The 27,839-nt window shown below is 43.1% G+C and overlaps 1 protein-coding gene and 1 long non-coding RNA gene across 8 annotated transcripts in view; one reads left to right on the top strand and one right to left on the bottom strand.

The window, feature by feature from the left end:
* C2H8orf34 (chromosome 2 C8orf34 homolog) overlaps positions 1 to 27,839 on the bottom strand; it is a 292,844-nt gene that overhangs the window by 101,493 nt on the left and 163,512 nt on the right. For 6 of the 7 annotated variants that reach the window (XM_039522706.1, XM_039522711.1, XM_039522707.1 and 3 more), the window contains exon 8: positions 23,582 to 23,717. In XM_039522706.1, coding sequence (XP_039378640.1) covers positions 23,582 to 23,717 — 136 coding nt within the window. The remainder of the gene's footprint in view (positions 1 to 23,581; positions 23,718 to 27,839) is intronic. The other variant, XM_039522710.1, reaches the window with a different exon arrangement.
* The window catches only part of LOC120397155, an 84,707-nt gene that overhangs the window by 16,330 nt on the left and 40,538 nt on the right, over positions 1 to 27,839 (top strand). The gene's annotated exons all lie outside the window — the stretch shown is intronic.

Raw genomic sequence — 27,839 nt, 5'->3', positions numbered from 1 at the left:
CAACATCCCCTGGTAGAGAGTTCCATGGGTTGACTGCGTTGTGTGAAGAAGTACTTCCTTTTGTTTGTTTTAAACCTCAGCCTATTAATTCCATTGGGTGATCGCTAATTCTTGTGTTATGTGAAGGACTAAATAACACTTCTGTAGTAGAAAGACAGCCTGAGACATAAGCCTTTGTATTAGAGGTCTGGTATGAGGCAGTACTTGCTCACCGAATCTGGCAAGAACAGGGCTAATATTGCAGAAATGCATGTTCCTAAGAAATGATAGTCACAAGAGTACTAATGCAAACACATCCCAATATCAAGTGATACCAGAACATCCTGATTTCAAGGATGGTATAAAAACATTCTCCAAGGATAACAGGGAACACACTTACCCCTCCAAAAAGATAAGGTCAGGATGACAGTATGTAATAGAGACGTTTAAATCAAACCAAAATGTACAAGGTGATGAGTAATAACTAGCCATGTCAGAGGACGGTAACTATGTCAGAGGGGCAGTACTAATTTGTTTGTATCGGGGTATAAAGATGTATCTCAGAGGGAGTATCTTTGGCCTAGGGAGGAACGGAAAGTCCTGCCATTCACTGACCTGGTTCACTGTTATGGGCACACATGTATTAGTGATCCGATAGAGTCTGCGGGATACTAGTACTGTGCTTCGTCAACAATAAACCTGGCTGGATGCCTTCAGCCCTTAATGGATCTTGTGGTCACTGGGCGGTTCGCTCAAGGTCTGCTGTGCGAGTTGTCTGCACACGACTAGGGCAGCACACAGAGAGTCCCCCCTCCAAACATCTAACCGCAACTTCCTTATTCACTTTCTCCACACCAGTCAAGTTTGTATAGTGCAGCCTAGTGGTTGGGCAGGGGTGTGTCAGGTTGGCTTCCTCCAGGGTATTCCTCTTTCTTACTCCATCTCTGCACCCTGCAGTGGTCTGTCGTTTCAGGTCATGTTTTCAAATCTATCTATATCTATATCTATATCTATATCTATATCTATATCTATATCTATATCTATATCTATATCTATATCTATAGATAGATAGATAGATAGATAGATAGATAGATATATAAAGAGTCCCAGAACAGGGTGATTTGGGATTAAGCAAGCAATCCAGGTCTTCCCCTTGAATCAGGGTCTTATGGTCCAGACTCTTGTATTTTTAAGGTGTCCCCCCAAGCAAGTTCCCCATCAAGGGACAGACCTCCATGGTTGTCCTACTTTAGGAGTGGGTAGGGGAGCTTAGGTTCATCCTCTCCATCTGGCTCCAATCCAGTGTCCATTGGTATGCGGCTGCCTCCCGGATCACTTTCTATCAGTTCCCTCTGTTCCCACAGGGTAAAGAAAGAAATAAACACAAAGATAAAGTATCTAAACTTCAGAAAGTCACAGGTCCCTTCTATGTAGGGTTGATCAGGTCACTAAAGCCACACCTCACGCAGCAAGAGTTCATTCTCAGGAGCTCAGAGTGTTGTCAGCTTACCTCCATTGTCTGCTTGCAAGTGAGCTACTCTGCTCCCCTTTTAAGCTCCTCCTCCAGCCTGTGCATGCCTTGCAGGTGTGGCAGAGTGGAGCTGCCTGGGCCCTTAGCAACTCCATAACTCCTTCCTGTCTTGTGTGAAGTTTGTACTTGCTGGTACAGGTCAGCAGAAGACTACTTCCCCCTTTGAGCAAGGCAGGAGTGGAAAGAGATGGCATGCATAACAGGTGTTTCTTTCTCTGCACTGCTCTTGGGACAGAGCATTGCAACACTACCCCATCTGCAAGGTTTGTGGCAAACCCAGTATCTATCCCTTAGTCTTTATAGTTTTCCATTTGCTAGTGTCAATGCTGGGGATCGCAGACTGTGTGATGGAACTACCTTTCTCTTACTGTCACTCTTCCTCAGAACTTGTTACATTTTATGGAAAAATGGATCATTATTGTCAGCCAAGTCCAGATAAATTCATTGTTTTTGCTGTACTCAGCTCCAGAATATTAGCCCTTGCTACGCTGCATTATTCCATTATTTTGAAGTGTCAGATATAGCCATGCTGTTCTCAAATGTGCCCAGTATCTAATAGGATAGCTGTTTATACATCATCATTTAGACTGCTCTTTGATAATATCTAATGGGTGCTATATCAATATATTAGAAGAATGGATAGATTGATGGAATACCTTAAGTACCATAGAAAAAGTGAAAAAAAAAGAGACTCTGATCCTATAAAGTATCTTCTTAAATTAAACCAAAATCAACACAGCAATATTCCAAGCTCTTCTACATTTTGTCAGAAATGGTGTCACATGTTTGGGTGTGTCATTACTGCTCTGTGTGGATACACAGGCGCTGAAGTTTTATGAACGTAACAACAAAAAAGGAAAACATTAAAGACATAATACATTCCATGATGATATTTCAACAGACATTCAAAGATGTTTAGCTATGAACGAGAACCTGTGATTTAGAGTTTCTTTTTCTCCTCTGATTCCTTTCAGTAGGTTTAAACAGTCTAAATGTTCATTTGCCATTTCTCGCGCTCTCTCTCGGACATTGCAGTGTTGAATTAGAATCTCCCTGAGGCAGACACACACATCACTCAAGGGAGGTCATGGGGCAGAGATCATGGAACAAAGGTCTTTAAAGCCTAAGCTTTCTAATTTTAGGTTGAACAAGAATGTTCAGAACACATTATTTCCTTGTACCTCTCCCTAGCAACCAACCTTACCGCACTACTCACTTTGCTCCAGGCTACTCGTTCCTTATATTGACTTGCCTATAATATGCCAAGCTTATTTTATTCTTTGTTTTAAAAACATTCTGATCTCGTTTACATTTGTGAAACCATCTCCAAAATCCTGCTCTCAGTTACTGTGGTGTAAATCCAGAACAACTCCACTGAAATCATCAGTGTAAATGTCAGCAAATTATGTTGACCCACTCTGTTTATTCTATTAGCTTATATAATGAAGTAAAATTCACTTTAGTAAAATAGGATGCAGCCGTTATACTGAGTGATATGATATGATTATTCTGGGAGAAACAAAGTTCTACTGTCACACTGCCTGCAGAATGACTTACGCCTGGTCTACATTTAAAAGTTTATCAGACTATGTTGGTCAGGAATGTGAAAAAAAAAATCATACCACTAACTGACATAGGCTTTTGCCGGCAAAAGCCTGAGTGTAAACACAGTTATAAAAAGTCCTTTTGCTAGTAGAGTTTATTTCATTTGGAGAACTGGTATAAGCAATACAGCCAAAGTGTTTTTGTCAAGATAAGCTGCGTCTCCAATAGGAGGGTGTGCTGGTATAGCTATACTGGCAAACCTTTTCCTAGTGCAGACAAGGGCTTCACATTAACACAGACAAATTGAAGATTAACAAACTATAAGGAAAAGTGTCTTAGAACTATAAGGGCAAAAAATAGATGTACAGAACTGTGAAGTCAATGAGCACTGAGAGCACTTGACACCTCACAAGGTTGGGTCACCAGTGGGATACTCTACAAAATGCTTCATTGTTGCAATAAAAACAGTGCCATATCTTCTATTTTCATCATGCGCCGTAATTCAGGAAATAGCTCTATTATAAAACAGATCATAAAGATATTTGGATTAAAGCAATACAGGCCACTTAATACAAATGCAAGATCTTCTGATGTTTAGCTGCAAGGCTAGAAAAAGTATTGTATAGATGGTTAACAATAGTTTCCTAACAGAATTTTGGAGAGTAATATACACAGTAACATGAGCAGCTTAATCCCTGGCTACTACTTATGTTATTTTGATAGGGATTTGTAATTTTTTTAAATAGGTGGTCCAAAATTCTCAAGCAGAAGAGACAGTACTGTTATTGCTGCTATTGGTTTTTCAAGCAGAACTATTCGGTACTGTGGCAGAGCTCTGACCTTACCCCCGTGGGTCCTGCGCTTCTAGGCGATTTATGCTAGCCTCAGTGGCTCACTGTGACCCTCCACGTAGCCCTTCTCTCTCTAGGGCCAGGGTTACAGTCTACTGAGCCCTTTTAATCATAGGCCAGCAAGGAGATTGGTGAGAGAACTCCCACAGTCTCTGTTGTCCCTGGGGGCTTATTTCAGAACAGTTTAGCCTCCTGTCCTGACAGGGGCCTGACTTCCCCTCCCAAGAGATGTTCCTGTAGTTGTGGATTGGGGGGAACCCAGGCCCACCCTCTACTCCGGGTTCCGGCCCAGTGACCCTAATGGTAGCAGCTGTTGGCAGCCAACCTTTCACTGCCAGAGTTGCTACATTTCCCTGGGGCACTTGCCCACAGCTCTCCTGCTTCTCCCTTCTTCACCCTTACCTTAGGGCTCACTTACCAATGGTTTGAGGGTGTCTTCATTAACCAGTCCTTCAGCCACACTTCCTCTCCTCTGCCTGACTGGAGTGAGCCCTTTTTATAGTATCAGCAGGGCTTTAATTAGAGTCAGGTGGTCACATTAGCTTAATGGCCTCGCCTGACTCTTTGCAGGTTAATTAGAGTCAGGTGTTCTCATTAGCCTGGAACAGCCCCTGCTCTGGTCAGTCAGGGAACAGAAAACTGTTAATCCAGTGGCCAGTATATCTGCCTTTTGCTATTCTGCTGTACCCAACTGGCCTAGGTCTATCACAGTACGTACAATACACATGTTTTGTGCTCGATGCTGATCTTAGGTATACACACACTTTAAATAGGGTTGTTTCACATTGCCTTGCAGCATATACTGTAGTGGTGTAACTGAGTCACAGAAATAACTATTAAAAAGTACTCTGTTTGCAATCTGCTCTCTTTTTACAAATTAAAAACATTATTTTTCAGTTAATTTTTCAAAGATCTGTGTGGACAATATGTTTCCGTGCTATCAATGTTTTATTCAGAGCCATAAATGTTGGTAAAGCTAGAATATTCACTTGCTGAGCAAAAGTTAAACATGGACACGGTCTGAAAAATAACCTTTTCTGTGTGCTATTTGCCTCTTCAAAATGTATGAATGTGGTTCTTTGTGCATTTAAATAAGTACATTCTGCAGCTCTTTCTGAGTAGAAGCAAAAGTGGAAATACATTTCCCCGAGTAAGGAATCCATAAAGAGAGTGAATTATCTAATCGTTTTACAAGATGGGGAATTAAGCCTTTCTAATAGCAATCTTATTTGCTTCTGGCTTCAAACCATTATCTCAGAGGAGAAAAACTGCAATCTTTGTCAGTCTTTTCAGATTTAGCACTCTTTCTTCTCCTTTTTTTTTTTTTTTTTTTTGTTAATAATGCTGCATGAAACTGTTATCCAGCAATTCAGATTCTAGCCAACAAACCTCTCCTAGCTTGGGAGCTCTGTGCCATTTGCCGAGGATGGTTTGCATCCAGCAGACACACTGAGGCTGATGATATTCATCACTAGAGTGATTTAATACAGCATCAAACTGAAAGAGTCCACTGACACTGGCATGAAGAATTAGCTTGCAAGACACATTACAAGGGTTTGACCCTGTAAATTAGAAATGTGTTTCTGATTCTGGGGAGAAAAGAGTAGTGTCTTTTTTGAATTCTACACCTGAGAGAAAGACAGGGTAAAGGGATGACCACTTGCTTCATTTTAAATAAGTCAACCTATTAAGTGAGGCAGAGTGACAAAGAGCAAATAGTATTCTATAAATATGTAACTTTTAAATATGCTTAATAACTGTTTCAAATTGCGCAAATCAGAGCCGGTATATTTTTAAAGAAACAACTCCTCTCTTCTATGCTTGGGTGAATGTGTTTTTAATTTGATATTTAAAGTTTTCTAACTTTCCTTTCAGTTTTATTCCCCCACCCCATCCCACCTGGCCTTATACTACAAGAAACCATGTTAGAAATATTGTTCAGCTGTGGCTAAGAGAAGATATTGTAAGGAAATATTTATTCACATTATTGTATGTTGTAATGTTCCTTGAGAACAGTCAAAGCCAGGAACTAATCTGCAGTCATTAAAGTTACAGTAGAGTTCCCTCAGAGGCGAATATAGTGCATTAAGTGCCAAATTTCCAAAAATAACCACCTAATAATAACATGCATGTATGCACAAGAAGCAGTTGCATGCACAATCAAGTAATTGTACAAACTACAAGTGCTTCACATACAACCTATTTGCACAAGTGCAATTTTTACAAATGCAACTTAAATATCCCTTTTTTGAAGATTCAACACTAACTGTCCCAATTATACAGTGAGAATTTTATACCATTTGTATAACCGTATTAGTGCCTCATTTTTATAATGTTAGATGTTGAACTCAACATGCACACATTCATTTTCCATTTTATATATAACATATTATATATATATATATACACACACACACACACACACACACACACACACACACCTTCAAAACAAAGTTTCCTTGAACCTTTCTCTTACTGACTGATAATTATTTCTGCCCAAAACAACAACAATTATATCTCACATGCTCAGCTTCAGATTAAATAATATAGTAAAACAAACTCAATGGGAAAAATTTAATCTCTGAAAATATTATGTAGTACAAGGACATGAACCACCACTCCCCCCATTCGATCTCCTTTCCCTTTTACAGAAAACGAAGCTTCAACTGTAAACAGAGTTTTCTTGACAGCATACAGAATTCCTGATAACACACCATTTTATGGAATTTCTCAGCTGTTTGAAATTGTTGCTGCTGAATTTATCCAGTGGGAAAATCTGGTAATGACTAGGGGAAAAAAATCTGCCTCCTGAGATTCTTGCTGAACCATTGACATAAATCTCATGTCTTATTGTTTCTTTCCCAGGATATGGCTAGGGTTCTGAAAATAGAGAGACCCAGTCCTTTCTTTTTAAAGGGAAGTTCACAAGGAATTCCCCATGAAATTATTTGAAGCATAGGATTGAAAATGATTATGGTATCTGGTGCATTTTTCAAGTCACTCTAAAATAATTTGAAAGTAAAGATTACACTCTTTGATTTACAGATAGCAAGATGTTGAAGGGTAACACCCATGAGAGTGAGAAAGTGAGCAATCCTGACAGGAAGAAACAAAAGAGCAACACTTCAATACTTTAGCAAAATCAACTAACTAATTCTTCAGAATTACTTTATATTTATAATTTGCAATGAGTGCTAGAATGAGTCAAACCTTTGTTGTGCTATTGTTTTTCCTCAGTGTGTTTCTCTTCTTTTGAGGGCACTGAAAAAACATCTCACAAAAGCAAATAATGTCATTGCTAGGACAGCAAATGTGGTACCAAACTGGTGTAGTACTCCAGAGAGGGAAAAGAAAAGATGAAGTGGTTTCTTTAAGCCATATACAATGCCTGTGAAGCCAAAGGAGGCACAACAATATTCCCTTGTTTTGGTCATTCATGGCTAGAGGTTGGGAAACTGGGGCAGAACAAAGAACCAGTCCTGAACCACAGCCCAAACTGAACTGAATAGAGCTGATCAGCACTTTTTTACTGAAAATTTTTCCTATCAAAACACAAGGTTTTGCCAAAACCAAATTTTTTATGAGAAATATTATTTTGGATGAATTTTTTTCAACAATGAATTTGGAAACAAAATTAAAATGTTGGTTTATTTCAAATTGAAATGTTCATTTAATTACTTCTTAAAAAATATTATCAACATTTAAAAATGTGTTCCTTTTTGCGATTGAATGCAATATAATAAATGATGTTTAGGGCTCCCCTCTGTCCTTCCATCCCTAAGTTTCCTTTTTCTATTCTGTAACTTTTCAAAATTTTAGAACTTTTCAGAAATTGGAGGAGTGACAAAAACAAAAAATGGTAAACACATTTTGCTACTTTGTAACTTTTCCAAAGCTGGAGGAAACTTTGAAAAATCACAGAGTGGCAGAGTGTAGCAGGGTGGACCCCTGCTCCGGCTGTGAGGGGTTAAAAACAGCCCTGGGAAGGGGCCGAGGCTTGAGAAGACAGCCTTTAGGCTAGGCTGATTGGGGAAGTAGCTGCAGCTGGGCCACACCCCAATCAGGCCACAGCTGGCCCCTATAAAAGGCCAGGGAGCCAATGGCAAACAGTCTCTCTCTGCCTTCAGAGAGAGAAGGGCCTGGCTGCAAGGAGCTAGAGACTGAATACCTGAGTGAAGCAGGGCTGGGGAAAGGTTAAGGAGCTGGGGAGCTCCAGCCTGGATAGCCCCAGGCTGTGGCCTAGCAGTGGGCCAACAGGTACTAGGGGTTGCAGAGGGCAGCCCAGGGGTAGGCCAAGGCAGCAGGTCCAAACCCCTTTGCCTGTGATGAGTAGGCTGATACTGCAGTCTGCCCCAGAGTGTGGGGCTAGACAATGACTGGCAGTAGCCAATACTGAGGCAAGGTGGGGATAGAGGGTGGGGGTTCCCTGGGCAGGGGAAACCCAGAGAGAATGGGGTTACTGCTAGGGGGCAGCACCCCATGTAAAAGGGCACCGGGTCCAAGGCGGGACATGGGGGCCTGACGACAGGTGGATCACCGGCCTGCAGAGGGCGCTCTGGACTGGAACTGAGCTGATTCCCGGAGTCACCAGCAGGAGGCGCCGCAGGGGTGAGTCAGCCCGTCTACACAGAGGTACAGAGTTTCATTTGTCCTTTTGTCATTCTGTAAAGTTGGAGATGTTTTGAAAAGTTACAAAGGGGTAAAAGGAAAAAGAAAAGAAGTGTGGAAAAATCTACACATCTTTCATGCTACTGCATTCAGTGGCAAACAAAGGAAAACCCAAATCCTAAATTTTCAAACAAAATTTCAGTTTTAAAGAACTTAAAATGATCTCAAAATTCACCCATGTTAAAATAAACTCCAAACAAGACATTTTGAATCCCAGTTGTTCATTTAAAATTTTTCACAGGGGGAGAAAACAGACTTTTTAAAACTAGCTCTAGAACTAAAACTTTAAAATGAAAAAGATAACTCTCTCTCTTTAAACAAAAGCATTTTTACTTCTCTGAGATCCATTGTAGCATTTCAGCAAGTTTCACAGTCTCTGCTTAGATGTCTGCTATGTCTAGATCTGTACAAAAGCTCCATTATAATCATAGGACTGGCAGGGACCTCGAAAGGTCATCTAGTCCAGTCCCCTGCACTCATGGCATGACCAAGTATTATCTATCCCTGACAGGTATTTGTCTAACCTGCTCTTAAAAATCTCCAATGATGGAGATTCCACAATCTCCCTAGGCAATTTATTCCAGTGCTTAACCACTTTGACAGTTGGGACGTTTTTCCTAATGTCCAACCTAAACCTTCCTTGCTGCAATTTAATCCCATTGCTTTTTGTCCCATCCTCAGAGGTTAAGAAGAACATTTTTTTCCTCCCTCCTCCTTGTAACAACCTTTTATGTATTTGGAAACTGTTATGCCCCTTCTCAGTCTTCTCTTTTCCAGACTAAACAAACCAAATATTTTCAATCTTCCCTCATAGGCCATGTTTTCTAGACCTTTAAATCATTTTTGTTGTTTTTCTCTGGACTTTCTCCAGTTTGGCCACATCTTTCCTGAAATGTGCTGCCCAGAACTGGACACAATACTCCAGTTGAGGCCTAATCAGCGCAGAGTAGAGTGGAAGAATTACTTCTCGTGTCTTACTTACAACATTCCTGCTAATACATCCCAGAATGATGTTCGCTTTTTTTTTGCCAGTGTTACACTATTGACTCATATGTAGCTTATGGTTCACTGTAACCTCCAGACCTCTTTCCACAGTATTCCTTCCTAAGCAGTCATTTCCCATTTTTTTTGTGTGTAACTGATTGTTCCTTCCTAACTGGAGTACTTTGCATTTGTCCTTATTGAATTTAATCCTATTTACTTCAGACCATTTATCCAGTTTGTCCAGATTATTCTGAATTTTAATCCTATCCTCCAAAGCACTTGCAACCCCTCCCAGCTTGGTATCATCCACAAACATTGTAAGCGTACTGTCTATGACATTATCTAAATCATTGATGAAGACATTGAACAGATCCGGACCCTTGACTGATCCCTGCAGGACTCCACTCATTATGCCCTTTCAGCATGACTGTGAACCACTGATAACTACTCTCTGGGAATGGTTTTCCAAACAGTTGTGCAGCCACCTTATAGTAGCTCCATCTAGGTTGCATTTCCCTAGTTTGTTTATGAGAAGGTCATTCAAGACAGTATCAAAAGCTTTACTAAAGTCAAAATATACCATGCCTACCGCTTCCACCCATCCACAAGGCTTGTTACCCTGTCAAACAAAGCCATCAGGTTGGTTTGACATGATTTGTTCTTGACAAATTCATGCTGACTGACTGTTACTTATCACCTTAACTATCTTCTATATGTTTGCAAATTGATTGCTTAATTATTTGCTCTATTATCTTTCTGGGTACAGAAGTTAAGTTGGTTGGTCTGTAATTCCCTGGGTTATCCTCATTTCCCTTTTTATAGATTGGCACAATATTTGCCCTTTTCCAGTCATCTGGAATCTCTCCTATCTTCCATGACTTTTCAAAGCTAATGCTATTAACCACTCTGGTTTGGGGATTTTATTATAAGATCCAGCCACGTAAATTCTATCAGGTTTACAAAAATTACTATAAGGAAAAATAAGATATTGATCCCTGGATTTAATCAGTAATCTGAAGAGATAACAAAAAAGAAGCCTAGAGGATATGTCATCTGAGATGCTCAGCATCCTCCATTCCAACAGGGTAAACACTAAGAATTATTACATATCAACATAAACCCAATTAGGTAATGGCAAGGCAAGAAAGAACAGACACAAGCAAAAGGTCTTGATATCATTTGAAGAAGCAAGATTCACAGTTAACACTCCAAGTAAGAGCTCTGATTGCAGTGAGATTACCTCTCCCCCCGCCCAACTAACTCAATATCAACCACTTTAAGTCAGAAATAAATTCATTGCTGCTATACTGAAGCCATTTCTCCCCATAGTTTAGGAACATTAACATATATACCCCCCCACACACACACACAATACCAGGGTCCGGAGCATGATTATGGGGAGGATTTGCATAATTATTCTTTGCATTACACACTTAATTTAATCAATTAAATATAGATTAAAATGTATATGAGAGGGCTATCTTTAGGTCTCTGACACTCTTGCTGCAGAAGTGGGTCAAGCTCATTGTTCCTCTAAACTGTTGTAAGCAGTTTACATTTTTCAAGGCTATCTTTACAAGGAAATGGCTATAAATTTACTTTTATAAAAGAAAAACAAAGACAAATTTTACAAATTTACAAAACAGGTTGCACACTAGATAAAACACATTTATTGAGTACATTGTTTGCAGTATTATTGTAGCTGTGTTAGTCCCAGGATATTAGACAAGGTGGATGAGGTTATATCTTTTATTGGACCAACCTCTGTTGGAGAAAGAGACAAGCTTTCCAGCTACACACAGCTCTTCTTCAGGTTATAGAGTAAATGTCAATTTCTTTCACAGTATTGAATATGTTACAGAAGTCACAAAATGTAACAAAACATAGATGCTTCTCTGCTAACCTGTAATTAGCCAAATATTGAACCCATATGTTTTTTTCCTTATATGTAGGAGATGTCTGATTATGACTCATCAGCTAAAACTGAAGTAGTAGTTATAAGATCTGCTGTAAAGTGAATCAGACCATTCTGTGAGTCAGCTGATTTATGCCATTTCATGGAATGCAATTATTTATCAGATAAATGTTAACAAACATTTTACTCAAATGTTTTAAATCAAATTTATTCTCCCTATCTAAAATTGCCTTTGCTAATTCTCTTCTCTGTGATCACAGAAAACAAACATTCCAAACTACAGATATTTCTGTATGTCCCTGATTTCTGCAATCTATGAACTTTGCTTTGTTTCACCTTTTGAATTACACCTCAACCCCGATATAACACTGTCCTCGGGAGCCAAATTTTTTTTACCGCATTATAGGTGAAACCACGTTATATTGAACTTGCTTTGATCTGCTGGAGCACGCAGCCCCATCCTCCCCCAGAACGCTGCTTTTCTGCGTTATAACATTATTCGTGTTATATCGGGTCTCATTATATCGGTGTAGAGGTGTATGTCACCCTTTTGTTCAAATGACTTAATATGATGCCTAACTTGCCTAACTTGTGGTCAGTTTTTGAAGCACTCTGGGAAAAACATTGTTCTATTACTATTTTCCAGTTTGAAAACCCTCTTAAGCTGTTATACATCTGCATTTCTCTCCCCATGTGTGAAACATCTATATGGAAAGCAGTAAGCTCTCTGTTTCTAGTCTGTATTCAAGTCAACAAACCTCTTTATCACCCTGAAGATTTAAGCCCCTCTTTTGTATCATAAAATTTTACAAAGCAATTTGGTGTGATGACTTGAACAAGACCTACATCTTTATCGTCCATATCTCTGGGAGGAGAATGTTACCTTTTATTAATAGTACTGATCTTGGCCTTGATATACCTATCAATTGAAGAGGATTAATGAGGGAAATTATCAGCATTTGAGGTTTAGAAAAAAAGACCCATCTGCACATTCATCAATCTAAGGAGGAACATTTTGCAGTTAGTTCAAATTATGCCCATGCCTGGATATTTCTAGACTCCTATTTCCTGCACTTCCTAAGAAAGCTCTCACTTTCTTCTGAGAGAGCAGTCAGGACCTTGGAGCACGTACTGAAAAAGAAGCTCTTCATGGGTAATCTTTTGTACACAGTGGTTAAAACGAGATGATGATTATGGCGAAGAATCATGGTAGAAATTTTATAAAATTGTGTATTATATCCACAATCAAATCAAAAGAATTAATGATGACGAGGCTACTATTTAAAAGTGTTACTGTTGAAAAAACAGTTACTCACCTTTGTAACTGTTGTTCTTCGAGATGTGTTGTTCATATCCATTCCAATTAGGTATGCGCGCGATGCGTGCACGATCGTCTGAGAATTTTTACCCTAGCAACACCCAGTGGGTCGGCTGTGGAGCCCCTTGCAGTAGCGCCTTAATGGCGCTGGATATATGTCCCAGCCGACCCAGCGCCCCCTCAGTTCCTTCTTGTCGGCTACTCCGACAGAGGGGAAGAAGGGCGGGTTTGGAATGGATATGAGCAACACATCTCGAAGAACAACAGTTATAAAGGTGAGTAACCATCTTTTCTTCTTTGAGTGCTTGCTCTCATCAATTCCAATTAGGTGACTACCAAGCCTTACCTAGGCGGTGGGGTCGGGGTCAGACATCGCCGAGTGCAGAACTGCTGAACCAAATGCGGCATCGTCTCTAGACTGCTGAACTAACGCGTAGTAAGCAGCAACGGTATGTACCGATGACCAAACATCAGTTCTACAGGTCTCTTGTATTGAGACCTGAGCCAGGAAAGTGGCCGCTGAGGCTTGAGCCCTCGTGGAGTGGGCGGTGAGGCGCGGGGTCTGGACACTAGCCAAGTTGTAGCAAGCACGGATACATGCCATAATCCGTGAAGAGATGCGTTGCGAGGAGACCGGTAGGCCTTTCATCCGGTCAGCCACTGCAATGAAGAGTTGGGTCGTTTTCCTGAACGGCTTAGTACTCTCGATATAGAAGGCTAGAGCCCTACGAATGTCAAGGGAGTGCATACATTGATCCTGCCACGTAGCATGCAGCTTCGGATAAAAGACCGGGAGGAAAATGTCCTGGTTCACATGAAAAGCTGATACCACCTTGGGGAGAAAGGCAGGTGGGGGTGAAGTTGCACCTTGTGGAAAACTGCTCACTTCTTTACCTTGCTGAAGTGATGGCTATAAGGAAGGCTGTCTTCCAAGATAGGTAAAGAAGTGAGCAGATGGCCATCGGCTCGAATGGGGGCCCAGTGAGTCTGGAAAGGACCAGATTAAGGTCCCACACCGGAACCGGTTGTCATACTTGAGGATAGAGGTGATCTAAACCCTTCAGAAATCTAACGACCATCGGATTGGAGAAGACAGAGGAAGCATGTTCTCCTTGATGGAAACTGAGATGGCTGCCAGGTGCACCCTGACAGATGATACCGCCAGGCCCTGCTGCCTTAGAGATAAGAGATAGTCTAGTATAAGCAGTATCGACGCCTGCAAGGGGGGCATGGCGCGCTGCTTGCACCAACAGGAGAATCGCTTCCATTTGGCTAGGTACGTGGCTCAAGTGGAGGGCTTCCTGCTGCCTAACAGAACCTGCTGCATTGATTGTGAGCAGAGTAATTCCGACCGAGTTTGCCATGTAGCATCCACGCTATAAGGTGGAGCGATTGCAGGTCGGGATGACAAAGGCACCCGTAGTCTTGTGAGATCAGGTTCGGCCACAGCAGGAGTGTGATTGGAGGCTCTACCAACAACTCCAGGAGTGTGGCATACCAGTGCTGCCTGGGCCATGCTGGGGTGACCAGAATCATACGTGCCCTGTCAGTGCGTAACTTGAGCAGGACCCTGTGGACTAGCATGAATGGAGGGAAAGCGTAGAACAGGTGGTCTTTCCATGAAAGTAGGAAAGCATCTGTTAGGGAACCCGGAGAACGTCCCTGGAGAGAACAGAACACTTGGCACTTCTGATTGTTGCGCGAGGCGAATAGGTCGACCTGGGGAAACCCCCACCTCAGGAAGATGGAGTGGATGACGTCTGGGCGAATCGACCACTCGTGAGGCTGGAAGGACCTGCTGAGGCGGTCTGCCAGCATGTTCTGGACCCCCGGGAGAAACGACGCCACCAGATGTATCGAGTGGACTATGCAGAATTCCCACAGGCGAACGGCCTCCTGGCATGGGGGGGATGACCTGGCTCCCCTTTGGTTGTTGATGTAGAACATGGCCATGGTGTTGCCTGTGAGGACTGCCACACAACGGCCATGTAGATTCCCACGAAATGCCTGACACGCTAGGCATACTGCCATCAGTTCTCGTACATTGACGTGCAGAGTTAGTTCGGACGTGGTCCAAAGACCCTGTGTTTGGAGTTCGCTGAGGTGGGCGCCTCATTCCAGAGATGATGCGTCTGTGACTAGGTACAAGGAAGGTTGCGGGGTGTGAAATGGTACCCCTTCGCACACCGATGTGGGGTCCAACCACCAATGGAGGGAGGTCAAAACCGATTCCGGGACAGTGACCACCATGCTCAGGCTGTCTTGACCTGGTCGATATACTGTTGATAACCAGGCAAAGCCAAAGTCTGGCATGCCTGGTCACGTAAGTGCACGAAGCCATGTGCCCCAGAAGGCTGAGGCACATCTTACCGTGGAAGTCAGGAAGTTTTGAAGGCTGTGGATGATGTTCGCCATTGACTGAAAGCGTGCGGCCGGCAGGAGGGCTCAGGCGAGTCTGGAGTCTAAGACTGCCCCCGATAAATTCTATTCTCTGGGTTGGTTCCAGAGTCGACTTTTCGTTGTTGAGCAGGAGGCCCAGCTGGCAGAACATGCTTAGAGCGAGTCGAACGTGGGATTGTACTTGGTTCCTGGTGAGCCAGTCGTCGAGATACGGAAACACTTGGATCCGTTGTCGACGAAGGTAGGCCGCCACGACAGCCATACATTTGTTGAACACTCTGGGAGCCATGGACAGGCCAAAGGGAAGGACAGCAAATTGGTAGTGTTTGAGATTGACCACAAAGCAAAGGAAGCATCTGTGCGCTGGGTAAATCGCTATGTGGAAGTAAACATCCTTCATGTCGAGGGCAGCGTACCAGTCTCCAGGGAAGGAATAATGGTCCCTAGTGAAACCATGCGGAACTTCAACTTTACCATGAATTTGTTGAGTCCACGCAGATCGAGGATGGGTCGAAGCCCACCCTTTGCCTTGGGGATTAGGAAGTAGCAGGAGTAAAAGCCCCTGCCCCTTAGCTCCCTTGGAACCTCCTCAATTGCTCCCATGGACAGGAGCGTTTGGACCTCCTGTAGCCGGAGTTGCTTGTGAGAGGGGTCCCTGAAGAGGGACAGTGAGGGAGGACAGGAGGGAGGGGAGAAAGAAAACTGGAGGGAATATCCCCTTTCCACCATGAGAAGAACACATTGGTCTGAAGTTATATGGGACCACGCCCGGTGGAAATAGGAGAGACGATCTCGAAATGGGGGGAAGGATCCTGGATGGTGGCTAGTAAGCCATCCTTGGGTGAACCTTCAAAAGTTTTTTGTGGGCCCTGTTGATGGTTTGGGGGGGCCTTGGTTCTGACCGGGTTGGTGGCTGGTGGATCTCTTTCTACCACCTCGTCCATGTCTTCTATAAAAGTCCTGCCTTGGATGAGGGGGGTGGGAGGTAGAACCGTTGAGTCTGTGGCCTAAAGGGCTTGCCCTGGGTAACTAGGGTGTGCATTCCCAGGGAGCGCATGATAGCCCTGGAATCTTTCAGGCTCTGTAGTCTAGAGTCTGTTTTATCTGAGAACAGGCCTTGCCCATCAAAAGGCAGGTCCTGCAGGGTTTGTTGCAGCTCTGGCAGTAAAGCAGATACCTGCAGCCAGGAGATGCATCACATGGCTATGCCTGATGCCAGGGTCCTAGCCGCAGAGTCTGTGCATCTAAGGAGGCCTGTAAGGAAGTCTTAGCCACCTTTTCGCCCTTTTCCACTAAGGCCCCAAACTCATCCCTGGACTCCCGTGGAATTAACTCCTTAAATTTCCCCATGTAATTCCACGAGTTATGGTCATAACAGCTCAGGAGTGCTTGTTGGTTTGTGATCCTGAGCTGAAGGCCCCCGCTGAGTAAATCTTGTGCCCAAACAAATCAAGATGCCTGGCGACTTTTGATTTGGGCGCTGGAGCTTGTTGACCATGCCATTCCCTTGCATTCAATGAGGATACCACTAGTGAACACAGCTGAGGGTGAGTGTAAAGATACTCATACTCCTTGGAGGGGACAAAGTATTTCCACTCCTCTGGCCGTCGGTGGGATAGAGGCAGGGGTCTGCCCGATTGTCTTGGCGTTGGTCTGGATGGTGCGGATGATGGGCAATGCTACTTGGGACGGGGCTTCTGCTGAAAGTATGTCCACCACTGGGTCCTCCAGCTCCACTACCTCCTCTGCTTGTAGGTCCATATTACATGCCACCCTAAATAAAAGGTCTTGGTGGGCACTAAGGTCTATTGGGGGAGGACCCGAGGTTGTTGTCCCTGCCACTGCCTCATCTGGAGAAGATGAGGAAGATGTCACAGGGGCCAGGGGATCCTATGGCAGATCGTGTTGTGAGGGGTCCTGTTGCCCAGGATCTGCTATACTGGGGTCTGGGGCCTGCGCTGGGTGCAGACGCTTCCATACCCCCTGGAGGAGGACGACTTATGGTGGCTTCCGGTACCCTGGGTTCTGAATGGGCTGAACGGGAAGCCCCTGATGGAACACCTTGGGATTGGTGGTACACCCATGGGGTCCAGAAGGACCATTGTGCAGGCTCCTGATTAGGGTCTTGGCCTTCGTCTTGCCATTGACCCATATTACCCTTGCCCTGGCTTGGAGTGGGGTAGGCTAATCGCGAGGTGCCCTCGGACTGAGATGTCTGTGAGGCGGAGCGCGAGGGCCAAGGCGGTGCCAAGAGTGTCTGTATCAACTCTGTGGGTTGCAGTGCCGACTGGTACCGGGTCGCTGGAGAGCAGTGCCAGTGAGGCGCTGGGAAGTGGTACTGGGATAGAGATTGGCGTCGATGACCGTCCAGTACCGGGATCCAGATCTGGATCGCAACGACAACCGCCTGTGGGAGCAGTGCTGGGATCGGCTCCGGGAAGGAGATCGGCGCTCTGACCGGTGCTGGGAGTGACGTCGTGAGTCTAAATGGTACCGCAGCCCAAAGCCATGCCATGCAATGAGGTGGATCGGTGCCTCGAGTACGACTGAAGCCGCAAGAGGGAATGGTGTCGGGACTGCGAGTGGTGTCAGGATCGGGATCTACTCCGGGATTGGGAGCGGTGCCGTGTTTCCACTCTAGGAGATAGTGGATGTATTAGGGTTGGCTTGCCCCTAGACTACCGCACGAATTGAAGTCGGAGCCGGAGCCTGCACTGGTGCCGGCTCTGTGAGGGCAATGAGGTCTCTCACTGTTGCAAATGTCTTCAGCGTTGATGGAAGGCAGGGCTCAACCACGGTTTGGGTCAGGGAGCCAGTGTGCGCTGGACTCGATGGTTCCTCCCTCGGTGCCGGAGTCAACAGTGCCGATATCGGCGCTTGTACTCTCGGTCGCTCCGGTGCCAGACGCGACTCCAAGATTGGCAAAGGCGGTGCCGGTGCCTATTGCTGAGAGGCAGTCACCTCCGGCTTACGCTGTCTCTTCGGGCCTGGCAATAGGTAACAGCACTGAGTCACTTGTACTGGACGCGGTGCTGGAGAGGTCCAGTGCCACAGGCCTCTATCCGAGTCTTCCCGCGGTGCAGTACCTGAAGCTGCTGCCGGGGCACTGTGCACCGATGAGCTCGGTGCCAGAACTTGGTGTGCCGATGTGGGATCTGGGCGACGGGCCGCCTCCATAAGGAGCTGCTTGAGCCTAAAGTCCCGCTCCTTTTTGGTTCAAGGTCTGAACGCCTTACAGATCCTACACTTGTCAGCCTGGTGAGATTCCCCGAGACACTTCAAACAAGATTCGTGGGGCTCTCCCTTTAGCATAGGCTTTGAACAGGCTAAACACGGTTTAAAACCTGGAGCTTTGGGCATGAGCCCAGCAGGCAGGGGGGAAGGGAGAGGACCCCTTCCAACCTGCTAAATTTAATCACAAACCTAACACTATAACTAAAACAACTACTGCACTATACTAACTATAACAACTGGAACAACTATCTAAAACTGGGAAGCAAAAGCTAGGAAGAGTGGAGGACAGCTATGCCGCGCTCCACAGTTCCAACGACCATCACGGGCAGTAAGAAGGAACTGAGGGGGTGCTGGGTCGGCTCGGGGTATATATCCAGCGCCATTAAGGTGCCTCTCCAGGGGGCTCCTCAGCCGACCTACCGGGTGTTGCTAGGATAAAAATTCTCCGACAATCGTGCAAGCGGTGCGCACACACCTAATTGGAATCTATATGAGCAAGCACTCGAAGAACTCCTGAAGTCATCTACATAAATCCCTCTCAGAACAGTTCTGCAGTGTCACAAAGCCTCCTCTTAGGAAGACTGGAAACCTCTAGGAGTAGCATCAGAGAGAGTGCCTTGGCCTAGGAGTTGAATTGGAGCAGGGCACATTTTAAAAGTATAGGAGGGTGAAAGGACCTGGATGTGCAAATGCAGGGGTAAAATTACATTTTTGTCTGAGCCAAGATGCACATTTCCCAATATTTAAATCTCTGCCAATTAAGTAAAAAAGTGAAGAAGTCCGATTCATTCCACAGGCAGCTAAAATACCTGTGATAAATGGTAATCTGATTTGACAAGTCTCCTACCTACAAAACTTCTACTGAAATTAAATGGGAGTATTCACTTTAAGTCACTTTATATAGCCCCATTATCACAAGCCATAAAATGGGTGAGGTTAAGGGGAACACACTTACCTGTTTAACTGTATGTGTATTTATTTTTCTTTTTTTTTCTTTTTTTTTTCTTTTACAAAGGGCCCCACTACCAAGATCAGGGTGCATATCTATAAACACAGTATAGGTCAATGTGACCCTAAGAGCACTCCAGTGTCAGAGGACAAGGGGCTCCCTGGTATTTAGCAGTGAGATTCAGCTGTCCTGACCAGCTCAGTGTTGTCTTAATCTGTATCTAAAAGGTATCATATAAGGTATCATATGTGAACTGGTAACATACTGGTCCATTAATAATATTGCAGGGTGCACGTACAGGTGATAAAGGAAAAAATATAAGTATGTGCTAGAAATATGTTCTTAAAAATGTGTTTGGCATGTAGGGCTTACGTCACCCCACCCTAGACTAAGGAATGTGGACCTGTCTGCCTGAATGTATCCCCAATGTAAATTTAACAAGGAGAGGCAGTGAAAGTACAGAAAAGTTAAACAAAACCATCAAACTAGCAAGTGGGGGAGATGGCCTCCTAACTATTTTGACCAGGGGGAGGAGATTGCAAAAATTAGCATGGCATTAGCTCCCTGGTGGACACAACAAGCTGAGCCCCCAACAGGGCTTCCTGACTTTGAAACAAAGATAAAACCTTGAGGATGTAAGCAGGGAGGAAAAGCCATTTGGGCATCCTTCATCTGAAGAGACAAAGAAACTAAGTGCTCTGAGTTGGATCCTGGTTAAGCACTGTCATACTGGAAGAGCCACTGGAGTGAAAAAAAATCTACCTTGAACAGAAGACTCTAGTTTGTTATGTTAGGTTTTAGTCTTAGAAGCATATTTTTACTTTTGTTTGTAACCATTTCTAGTTCCATTCCTTCCATTTGGTATCACAAATATCTGTTCTGTGTTAATAAACTTAACCTTGTTTTATTACACACCCCTCTCAGTGCAGTGTTTCAAATTGAAGATTAAAATCCTCAGCCAAACTAACAGGCTGGTGCTGTGTACTGTCTCTTTGAAGGAGCAGTGAACTTGATACGGTTTTGTGAGTGCTACAGTGAGAGGGGCTGAGCACAGTAGGGGAGATGGTTTTGGGGAGACTTGGGACTGGAAGGGCTGTTGGTATCACCCTGGAAGAGCAACCAGGCATTGTGCTCTCAAGCAGGCTAGTGATGTTAGAGCTCTGAGTTAAAGCTGAACAGCACAGAAGCACCCAAGGTTATAGGACAGGTGGTGACACAAGCCCTTACTGGGCTAGGTGAACCCCAAAGTTTCACAGTATAATACTACAAACATTAATTAAATAAAAAAGATAAAATAAGAAAATAAAAATACCCTTCCCAAACCTTAAGCAAAAACTCAGACACAAATAGGCACCACAGCATGCCCCGAGGGCAAATAAATGTAGGCTTTGACATACTGACAAGGGAGTTAAATTCCACTAAACACCACAGAATGTTTGCAACAACTCATTGAAAGACTTCAACTGCCTTGCTGGAAAACAGACAAAGTGGGTGAGGTAATATCTTTTACTGGACCAACTTCTGGAGAGAGGTGTTCTGCTAGGACCCAAGACAAAGTTTTAAAGACATGTATCAACATACTGAATTGGACTTGCAAACCAATAGGAAACTAAATCAGTCTTTAGAGTACTGGCATAGTATGCTTCCTGTAGCTCACTCCACCCAGTAGCTGGGCTGCTGGATGTAGAACCCACTGGAGCAGTCCTTTGTGGAGCAAACAAAAGACATGGAGGCAACTGCTTCACCAAGTACAGAGGAGAAAAGTGGCTTTCTTCTCAACTACTGTGTTATGAGCAGCTGAAGCTCCAGTAGTATCCCTGGACCTCGTACCTTCTTGAAGAGAATGATAAAGTCCCCTCAACACTGAGGGGAATGGCAATTCCCATCTTTAACTTTAGAGCTTTCCGCCAATAGCATTGGGGCAGAAAAGTCTATGGTTCCTTGGAAGCTTAAAGAGGCTGATGAACAGCAGCAAGAGCCAAAGGAAAGGAGGCAGGTGTTCAGATACTCAAGTGATGGGTATGGTAGAGACATACATTTTCAGTCAGGTCCTCTCTGCCATCATCAAATGGGGCTGGGAGAAGGAAGTGTACAGATCAACCCATAGGTGCATATGAGCACTATTTGGCACACCTGGGGCCCAGCAAAGCTGCATTTATAACCCTCCTTCATGTCCCTTCCCACAGTTTTTGAGTCAGCATTGAATTAGCCTCAGGGGGAAAACCTCACCAGGGAAATCGTCAACTGCCCATCTAAGGCAGTTCTAAAGGTCCATGTGCACCATTAGAGTGGTGCAGAGGGGCCTTAGAGTATGCCAAGATTTGGCTCAAAGATTCAACCCACTGAATAGGGATGAGTAGGATTTGGTGGCCAAACAGCTGTATGGCTCCTAGAATGACTTCTTGTCTCATAAGAATGCCATGGCCACTATGGTAAGCAGGACATGGAACTATTCATTTTTAAATAATTCTTAAATTCTTTAAATTATTAAAATAATAAAGAGATGTGAAAAGTAATATGAAATTACAACAATTAATTTCAGTGCAATTATTGACACCAAATGTATCAATTCAAACACTTCCAAAGGTAGGTTTAACTTCACTCCTTAAAAAGAGATCCATACAAAGTATTCGTATTAAATCTTTGTGCAAGTCTACATATAGAAAACCCAAACCTTCCTAATTTACTTGTTACCAACTTTTAACATAAAGATGAGCACTGAGTTGAGAAAATGTAAGTTACTATAAATTTGGTTGTTTGGAAGCATATTGCACAATATTAGCATTTTATTCCCTATGATTTAGGGTACTGATGACCATCTTCCTATTTTAGTCATTTCCTCTCTAGAGTACAGTACTATATTTTAATCATTTCTGAAGATACAACACCTCACCACCAAAAGCAAATGTTTTGAGAATTACAGGCTTTACAGCTCAGTGTTGACACAGCTGTGTTGACAATGATGACATGTAATTCTCAGAGGTATCACATCCCAGGAACAGTGCTGACAATGTGCTACAGCATGGGCATTTAGCATGCCTGTGGGTATATTAGGAGTACCAGCAAGTGTTTTCAAATCAACATCCCTAAACCTGAAGAAGAGCTCTGTGTAAACTAGAAAGCTTGTCTATTTCACCAATAAAAGATATTGCCTCACTCACCTTGTCTCTCTAGTATCCTGTGACCAACATGGTTACAACAACACTGCAAACAATCCCTAAACAGGTGGCATTTTAAAAAGCGATAATCTTAAAACGGAAAACCAGCAAAACTAGGATGGCGCATGCCAAAACTACCAATGTGATTTCACCACAGGTTATTTCTATATACAAGTAGCTAATCCCCTTTAAAACAACACAGAACAGCCAGTGGCAAAGGCAAGGAGAGAAAATTAGCAAACCTCTGTATTGGTCTTGTTAATCTATGCCATTTACCTAAGGGTAAAAAGACTAGTTTTGCCATTTAAACAGGCTTAAATCCTTCTTCCAAATGATCTTGTGTCTACAGAGAGAGATTAAGTTTAAAATTTAACAGGAGTACTTGTGGCACCTTAGAGACTAAAATTTATTTCAGCATGAGCTTTCGTGAGCTACAGCTCACTTCTTCGGATGCAGACTAACACGGCTGCTACTCTGAAATCTAAAATTTAAGGCATTTCAACTAGTGTTGCATTCTTAGTTGACTTGGCTTCAGGAATACCAAGCTGTTTGTATGCCCTCATACTGGAAATACAAAAATTACTTCCAGCTATCAAAATTAAAAAGGGTTCAAACTGATTAAATTATTTCTAAGAGGTGAAACAGGATGAGATCATGAAGTGTTAAGATGCAACTTTATGAACTCATGAACTGCACCTGTGCAACTATAGCTTGATTTATAGAGGTGCTTTTAAATTGATTTTGAACTGCTAAATTCCCTGATTCATCCCTTGAAAAGCCACAAACTCAGATAACTAATGAAATTCAGAAAGGCTTAAAATTTCAAGCTGTGAAGTAAGGCTCAAGACTATCTATACTCTGATTCATTGTTAATATGAACACATTACATAAAACTCAGTTGCCAAAATAGACCAAAGGATAGCTACGAGCAAAGTAATTTTCCTTTAGCAAAGGGGTGGTCTCTCCTTGACCCTTAAGCAAGCATAGTAGTTATCTAAAAAAGCTGGGGAAAAGAATCTACGTGTTATTATGACTGGCTATTGTTTTACCTGGCACACCTTGCGCAGATGTTCAACGTGACCTTTGCCTGAGGTTCAGCAGGATGTGCACTTCGAGTTTGATTAAATTTACTCCCAGAAGTCATCACACTGGTTACTCCTTCCATTCTTAAATCATCAAGATCCTCTGTAACAACACAAAATGAGTGGATGAACTAAATTACACTGTAGAAAATTTTGCAACAATAAGGGTATTTCTCCTGTAGTCAATAAGGAAATATTAGCAATGAAACAGCTACTGAACATTGGGAAGAAGACAGATAATTACTTTCACAAAAAAGGAAACGTTAATTTTAGGAGATTTTGCATATATACATATATATTGTGCTAGAGGACATTAGAAATATGACACAGTATAAAAGAAAAAATATGTATTATATCTGACAGTGTTGCCAATTTTTTCAAGTTCTGTTTCACCAACTCATTTACCAGAAGTTTGCAAATTTATCTGTGGAAAGATGTTGACTGACTATTCAATTTAATTGTAGGGAGTGAGGGACCCAATCCAAAGGGGACATTCAGTTACTGGGAGAATATGCTGCATCTTCTCTTGACATGCTTGCTATTGATTTGTATTTTCTTGTTACCTAGCACTGCAAAATGTATTCTTAAAAATCAAAGAGATTCTGCTTAACCTGGAAAATATATTATGCTTTATTTATTTTTATTTATTACATACACATATTACATATACATACACACACTTATAATGTGTGTAATTATATGACCGTTATCACTGTAGTATTCAAATGGCTCAAAAGCATTAATGGACTTATAACCACAACAGCCTGTGAGGTATAACTCCCATTTTACAGATGGATTAAATAACTTGTCCAAAGTCACTGGCTAAACTGAGAATTTAAACCAGGTCTCCTGATTCCCAGTCCAGTGCTCTATCCACTTCATCACCCTCCAAATATATAGGAGGGTGCCTTAGAGTAGGTGTGATTGGTACAGGAGGTGTCTCGGGTTTTTTAATATCCTTTTCCACATGCATGGAAATTTACTGTCCCAAACAGAGCCAATAGCCTTTGTCAATGGAAAATGACTGGCTCGAGATGGGGTCCAGGGTCACATGAGCATATCACATGCCCCTCCATGTTTTGCTGAATCACAGGGGGTGGCCATTGGCTCCTTGCTGTCTGAGGCATCTGCAGGCAGACCTACTGAGTGAGATAAGTTTCTTCAATGGCCCATTGTGAGAGCTGAGTGTCCCTAATGGACCGACAATACATAGATTTACATCAGGGCTACATCTGGTGGGTGTCACCCAGGAATACAACACATTTAAAATACAAGTACATAGCCAATATTTATAACTTCAGATGCAAATATGATACATGTCTAGAAATAAGATAATCATACTTAGCAAATTACAACTTTTCTATTGATACCTTACATGACATACACAATTACTATAAATCTTGTACAAAGTAACAGTGATAAAAATGGCCACCTTTCTTATAAACAGTATCACACCCCTCCCTCCCTTCTGTGCTGCTGTCTTTAAAGCTGGGCAGCTGGAGATCAGATGCTGGCTGGGCACCAGCTCTGAAGGCAGCTGCCAGTAGCAGCGCAGAACTAATGGTAGCAATACCATGCCATGCCACACTCACTTCTACGCTGCTGGCAGCAGCACTGCTTTCGGAGTTAGACTCCCAGCCAGCAGTGATCAAGCTTCCTGCAGCCGGGGAAGGTTCCTAGGAATGGGTGTGACCTGGCCTCAGGAACAGCCTGTGCAGAGGAAGAGGAAGTCCTGTCCTTCCCTCCATGACTGGCAGCTGGAGCCTGACCGCTTGGGAGTTAAAGGGGCCTTGGGCTGGCTGTGTGTGTGTGTGGTGGGAGGGGTGTTGATCACAGGGGGCCCTGGGCGGTCACCCATCTGCCCACCTGTAAGGCCAGCCCTGCCCCCCCAGAAGTGACACCTTCCCCCCAAACCATGCCACCTCACTTCTGCACTGCTGCTGCTGCAGTGTTGCTGCCTTTAGAGATGGGCTCCCAGCCAGCAGCCACCACTCGCCAGCTGTAGAGGAGACCAGATTTTACAGAATTGGACAGATCTGGTTGAAGGAGGTGTTAACAATAACATTTTTATTGCCTAATGAAAAATAAAAAACATTAAATTCTTTGGGCCAGATCATCATCTGGGGTAAAATGTCAGCTCCACTGAAGTCAATTTACACCAACTAAGAATCAGTTCCTTTTATTTTTTACCCATAGTTAGCACTGCCAATGCAAACTAGATCAAATGAACCAATGTTTTAAACCAAATTTATTTACATTCAGCAAGGGCTACCCAATCAATACATAAGGATATCATACACAAACCAAAGCGTGTGTGTACAAACGCAGAGTTTAATTTTGTTTAAAGAGAAGAGAGTCACAATTTTTGAACAGCTGTAAACTACTGGATGGATCAGGTTTTAAACGAAATGGCAGCTTATGCCTCATTTTCCCCCCCAAACAGCTGTTATTTCTATAAGTAAGGTTTCCAACAATTCTCTGCTTGATTAAATTTTGGCTGTCTGACAACATAGAAAGGTGCAGTAATTCTATGTTATAAGGTGCCAACCATCATAAATTTTAAACTTATTTCCCTACACTACAAGATGTGCGTCACCCAGTTTTACTTAGTACTAAATTTGATTAGCTACTGCTCTGGCCTTTTCCTCAATAGTAAATAAAGTTAGATACCTTCTGCTTCAAAGCTTGTGAAATATACTAGCAAGGTAGATGTCAGAATATGTCTAATAGTACTCAAAACAGGAAAAAAATGCAAAATGTTAAATAGGGTTAAGTCATCATCCTATTCTTTTAGCCAAACAGCTGTAATCTATACTGAAATGCATAATATTTACAAAGCAACTCACATTATCCGATTTTTTGCAAAGAATGCTCATTTACCTAATGCAATGCTGGAGGGGAAAAGAAACTATCCTGCCAGCTGTGTGCAAATTCATCAGCATTCCAAATGGAAATACAAGCATAATCCCACTTAGCCAAATCCGTTTAACCAAAACACTTGTTTAAACACAAGATTTGATTATGTCTCTGGGACTGAACGCAGCCCTGTATTTACACCCTCCACACAACTGTAATAATCTGTGTACAAAACATACCTTCTGAGGTATCATTTGAAAAAACTAATAACCTGCTGGTCTATAATATCCTGGTGAAATGCATGTAGCAACATTATATGTAAAGTTGTGAACATAAATTGAAATATAACTGAAATGTGTTTACCGGACAAGTTTGGGGATGGCATAAACCAGTTCCTCGAAGACAAGCTGATGCCTCTAGCCAGGTGTCAAAATTGATTGGCAATCACCTGTCAAGTGACCATTCTTTGGCAAGGAACGGGGGCAGGAACAGATTGATCTGCATTTTAACAAACAACAACATGGAACCTCTTTCACCATGAGCCTCCATCCTCGCGGAGGGAAAGAACTTTATCTAGGGGTAATCCTTAGGAAAATTCATTTCAACGAGTGACTGGACAAGAATGCCCCAGGTATTTCTCTCTCTCTCTCTAAGGTGACAAAAGAACCAGACTTTTGACTTTGGAAGGAATCCTGACATGAAAATTTGGTTAGTAATATTGCTGGGAACATGTGGTAAGTATTTTGTCTTGAACCAAGTCTAGTTTTAGTTACTAGAAAGCATTTTACCTTTATTTCTCTTGTAACCATTTCTGACTTTAATATCTTATACCTGTCCTCACTTAAAGCCTATCTCTTTGTAATTAAATAAACTTGCTTTCTTTATTCAAAACTAATTCAGTGTTGTGTTTAAATTGAACTGTTTGGGTAACTCTAGTTAAAGTAGCAAACTATTGCATACTGACCCCCTTATAGGGTCAATAGACCTTTTATATCTGAACTGTCAGGAGAGAGCTGAAGAGTGCACAACACGTGTTTGTGACTGAGGGCTTGGGCTTAAATTACTGTTTATTTTGCTCAGCCCCTGCCTGAGGGTCTGAGCCCCTCAAACCACTGTTTGTTGCCCCGCCCTGACTGAGGGTTTGGGCTTCATTGACTGTTTATCTTGCTCAGCCCCTGCCTGAGGGTCTGAGCCCTTGGACCTTCGGAGACTGAACTGCTGATTTAGGCCGTGTAGTGATGCGTCCTGGCTCCTGGCCGCACCTGAGAGGGCCGAGCCCCCACACCGGACTCTTACACCATCCCATTGCGGAGCACCACCGCCCGGACCATCGCCGGGGAACTGGTGAAGATATTTGCGCGGGTGGGCC

This window comes from Mauremys reevesii, linkage group 2 (genome assembly GCF_016161935.1).
Source record: "Mauremys reevesii isolate NIE-2019 linkage group 2, ASM1616193v1, whole genome shotgun sequence".
Classification (NCBI taxonomy): Eukaryota; Metazoa; Chordata; order Testudines; family Geoemydidae; genus Mauremys; species Mauremys reevesii.
The sequence above is the reverse complement of the archived record's forward strand: the minus strand, read 5'-3'. Positions and strand labels throughout refer to the sequence as shown.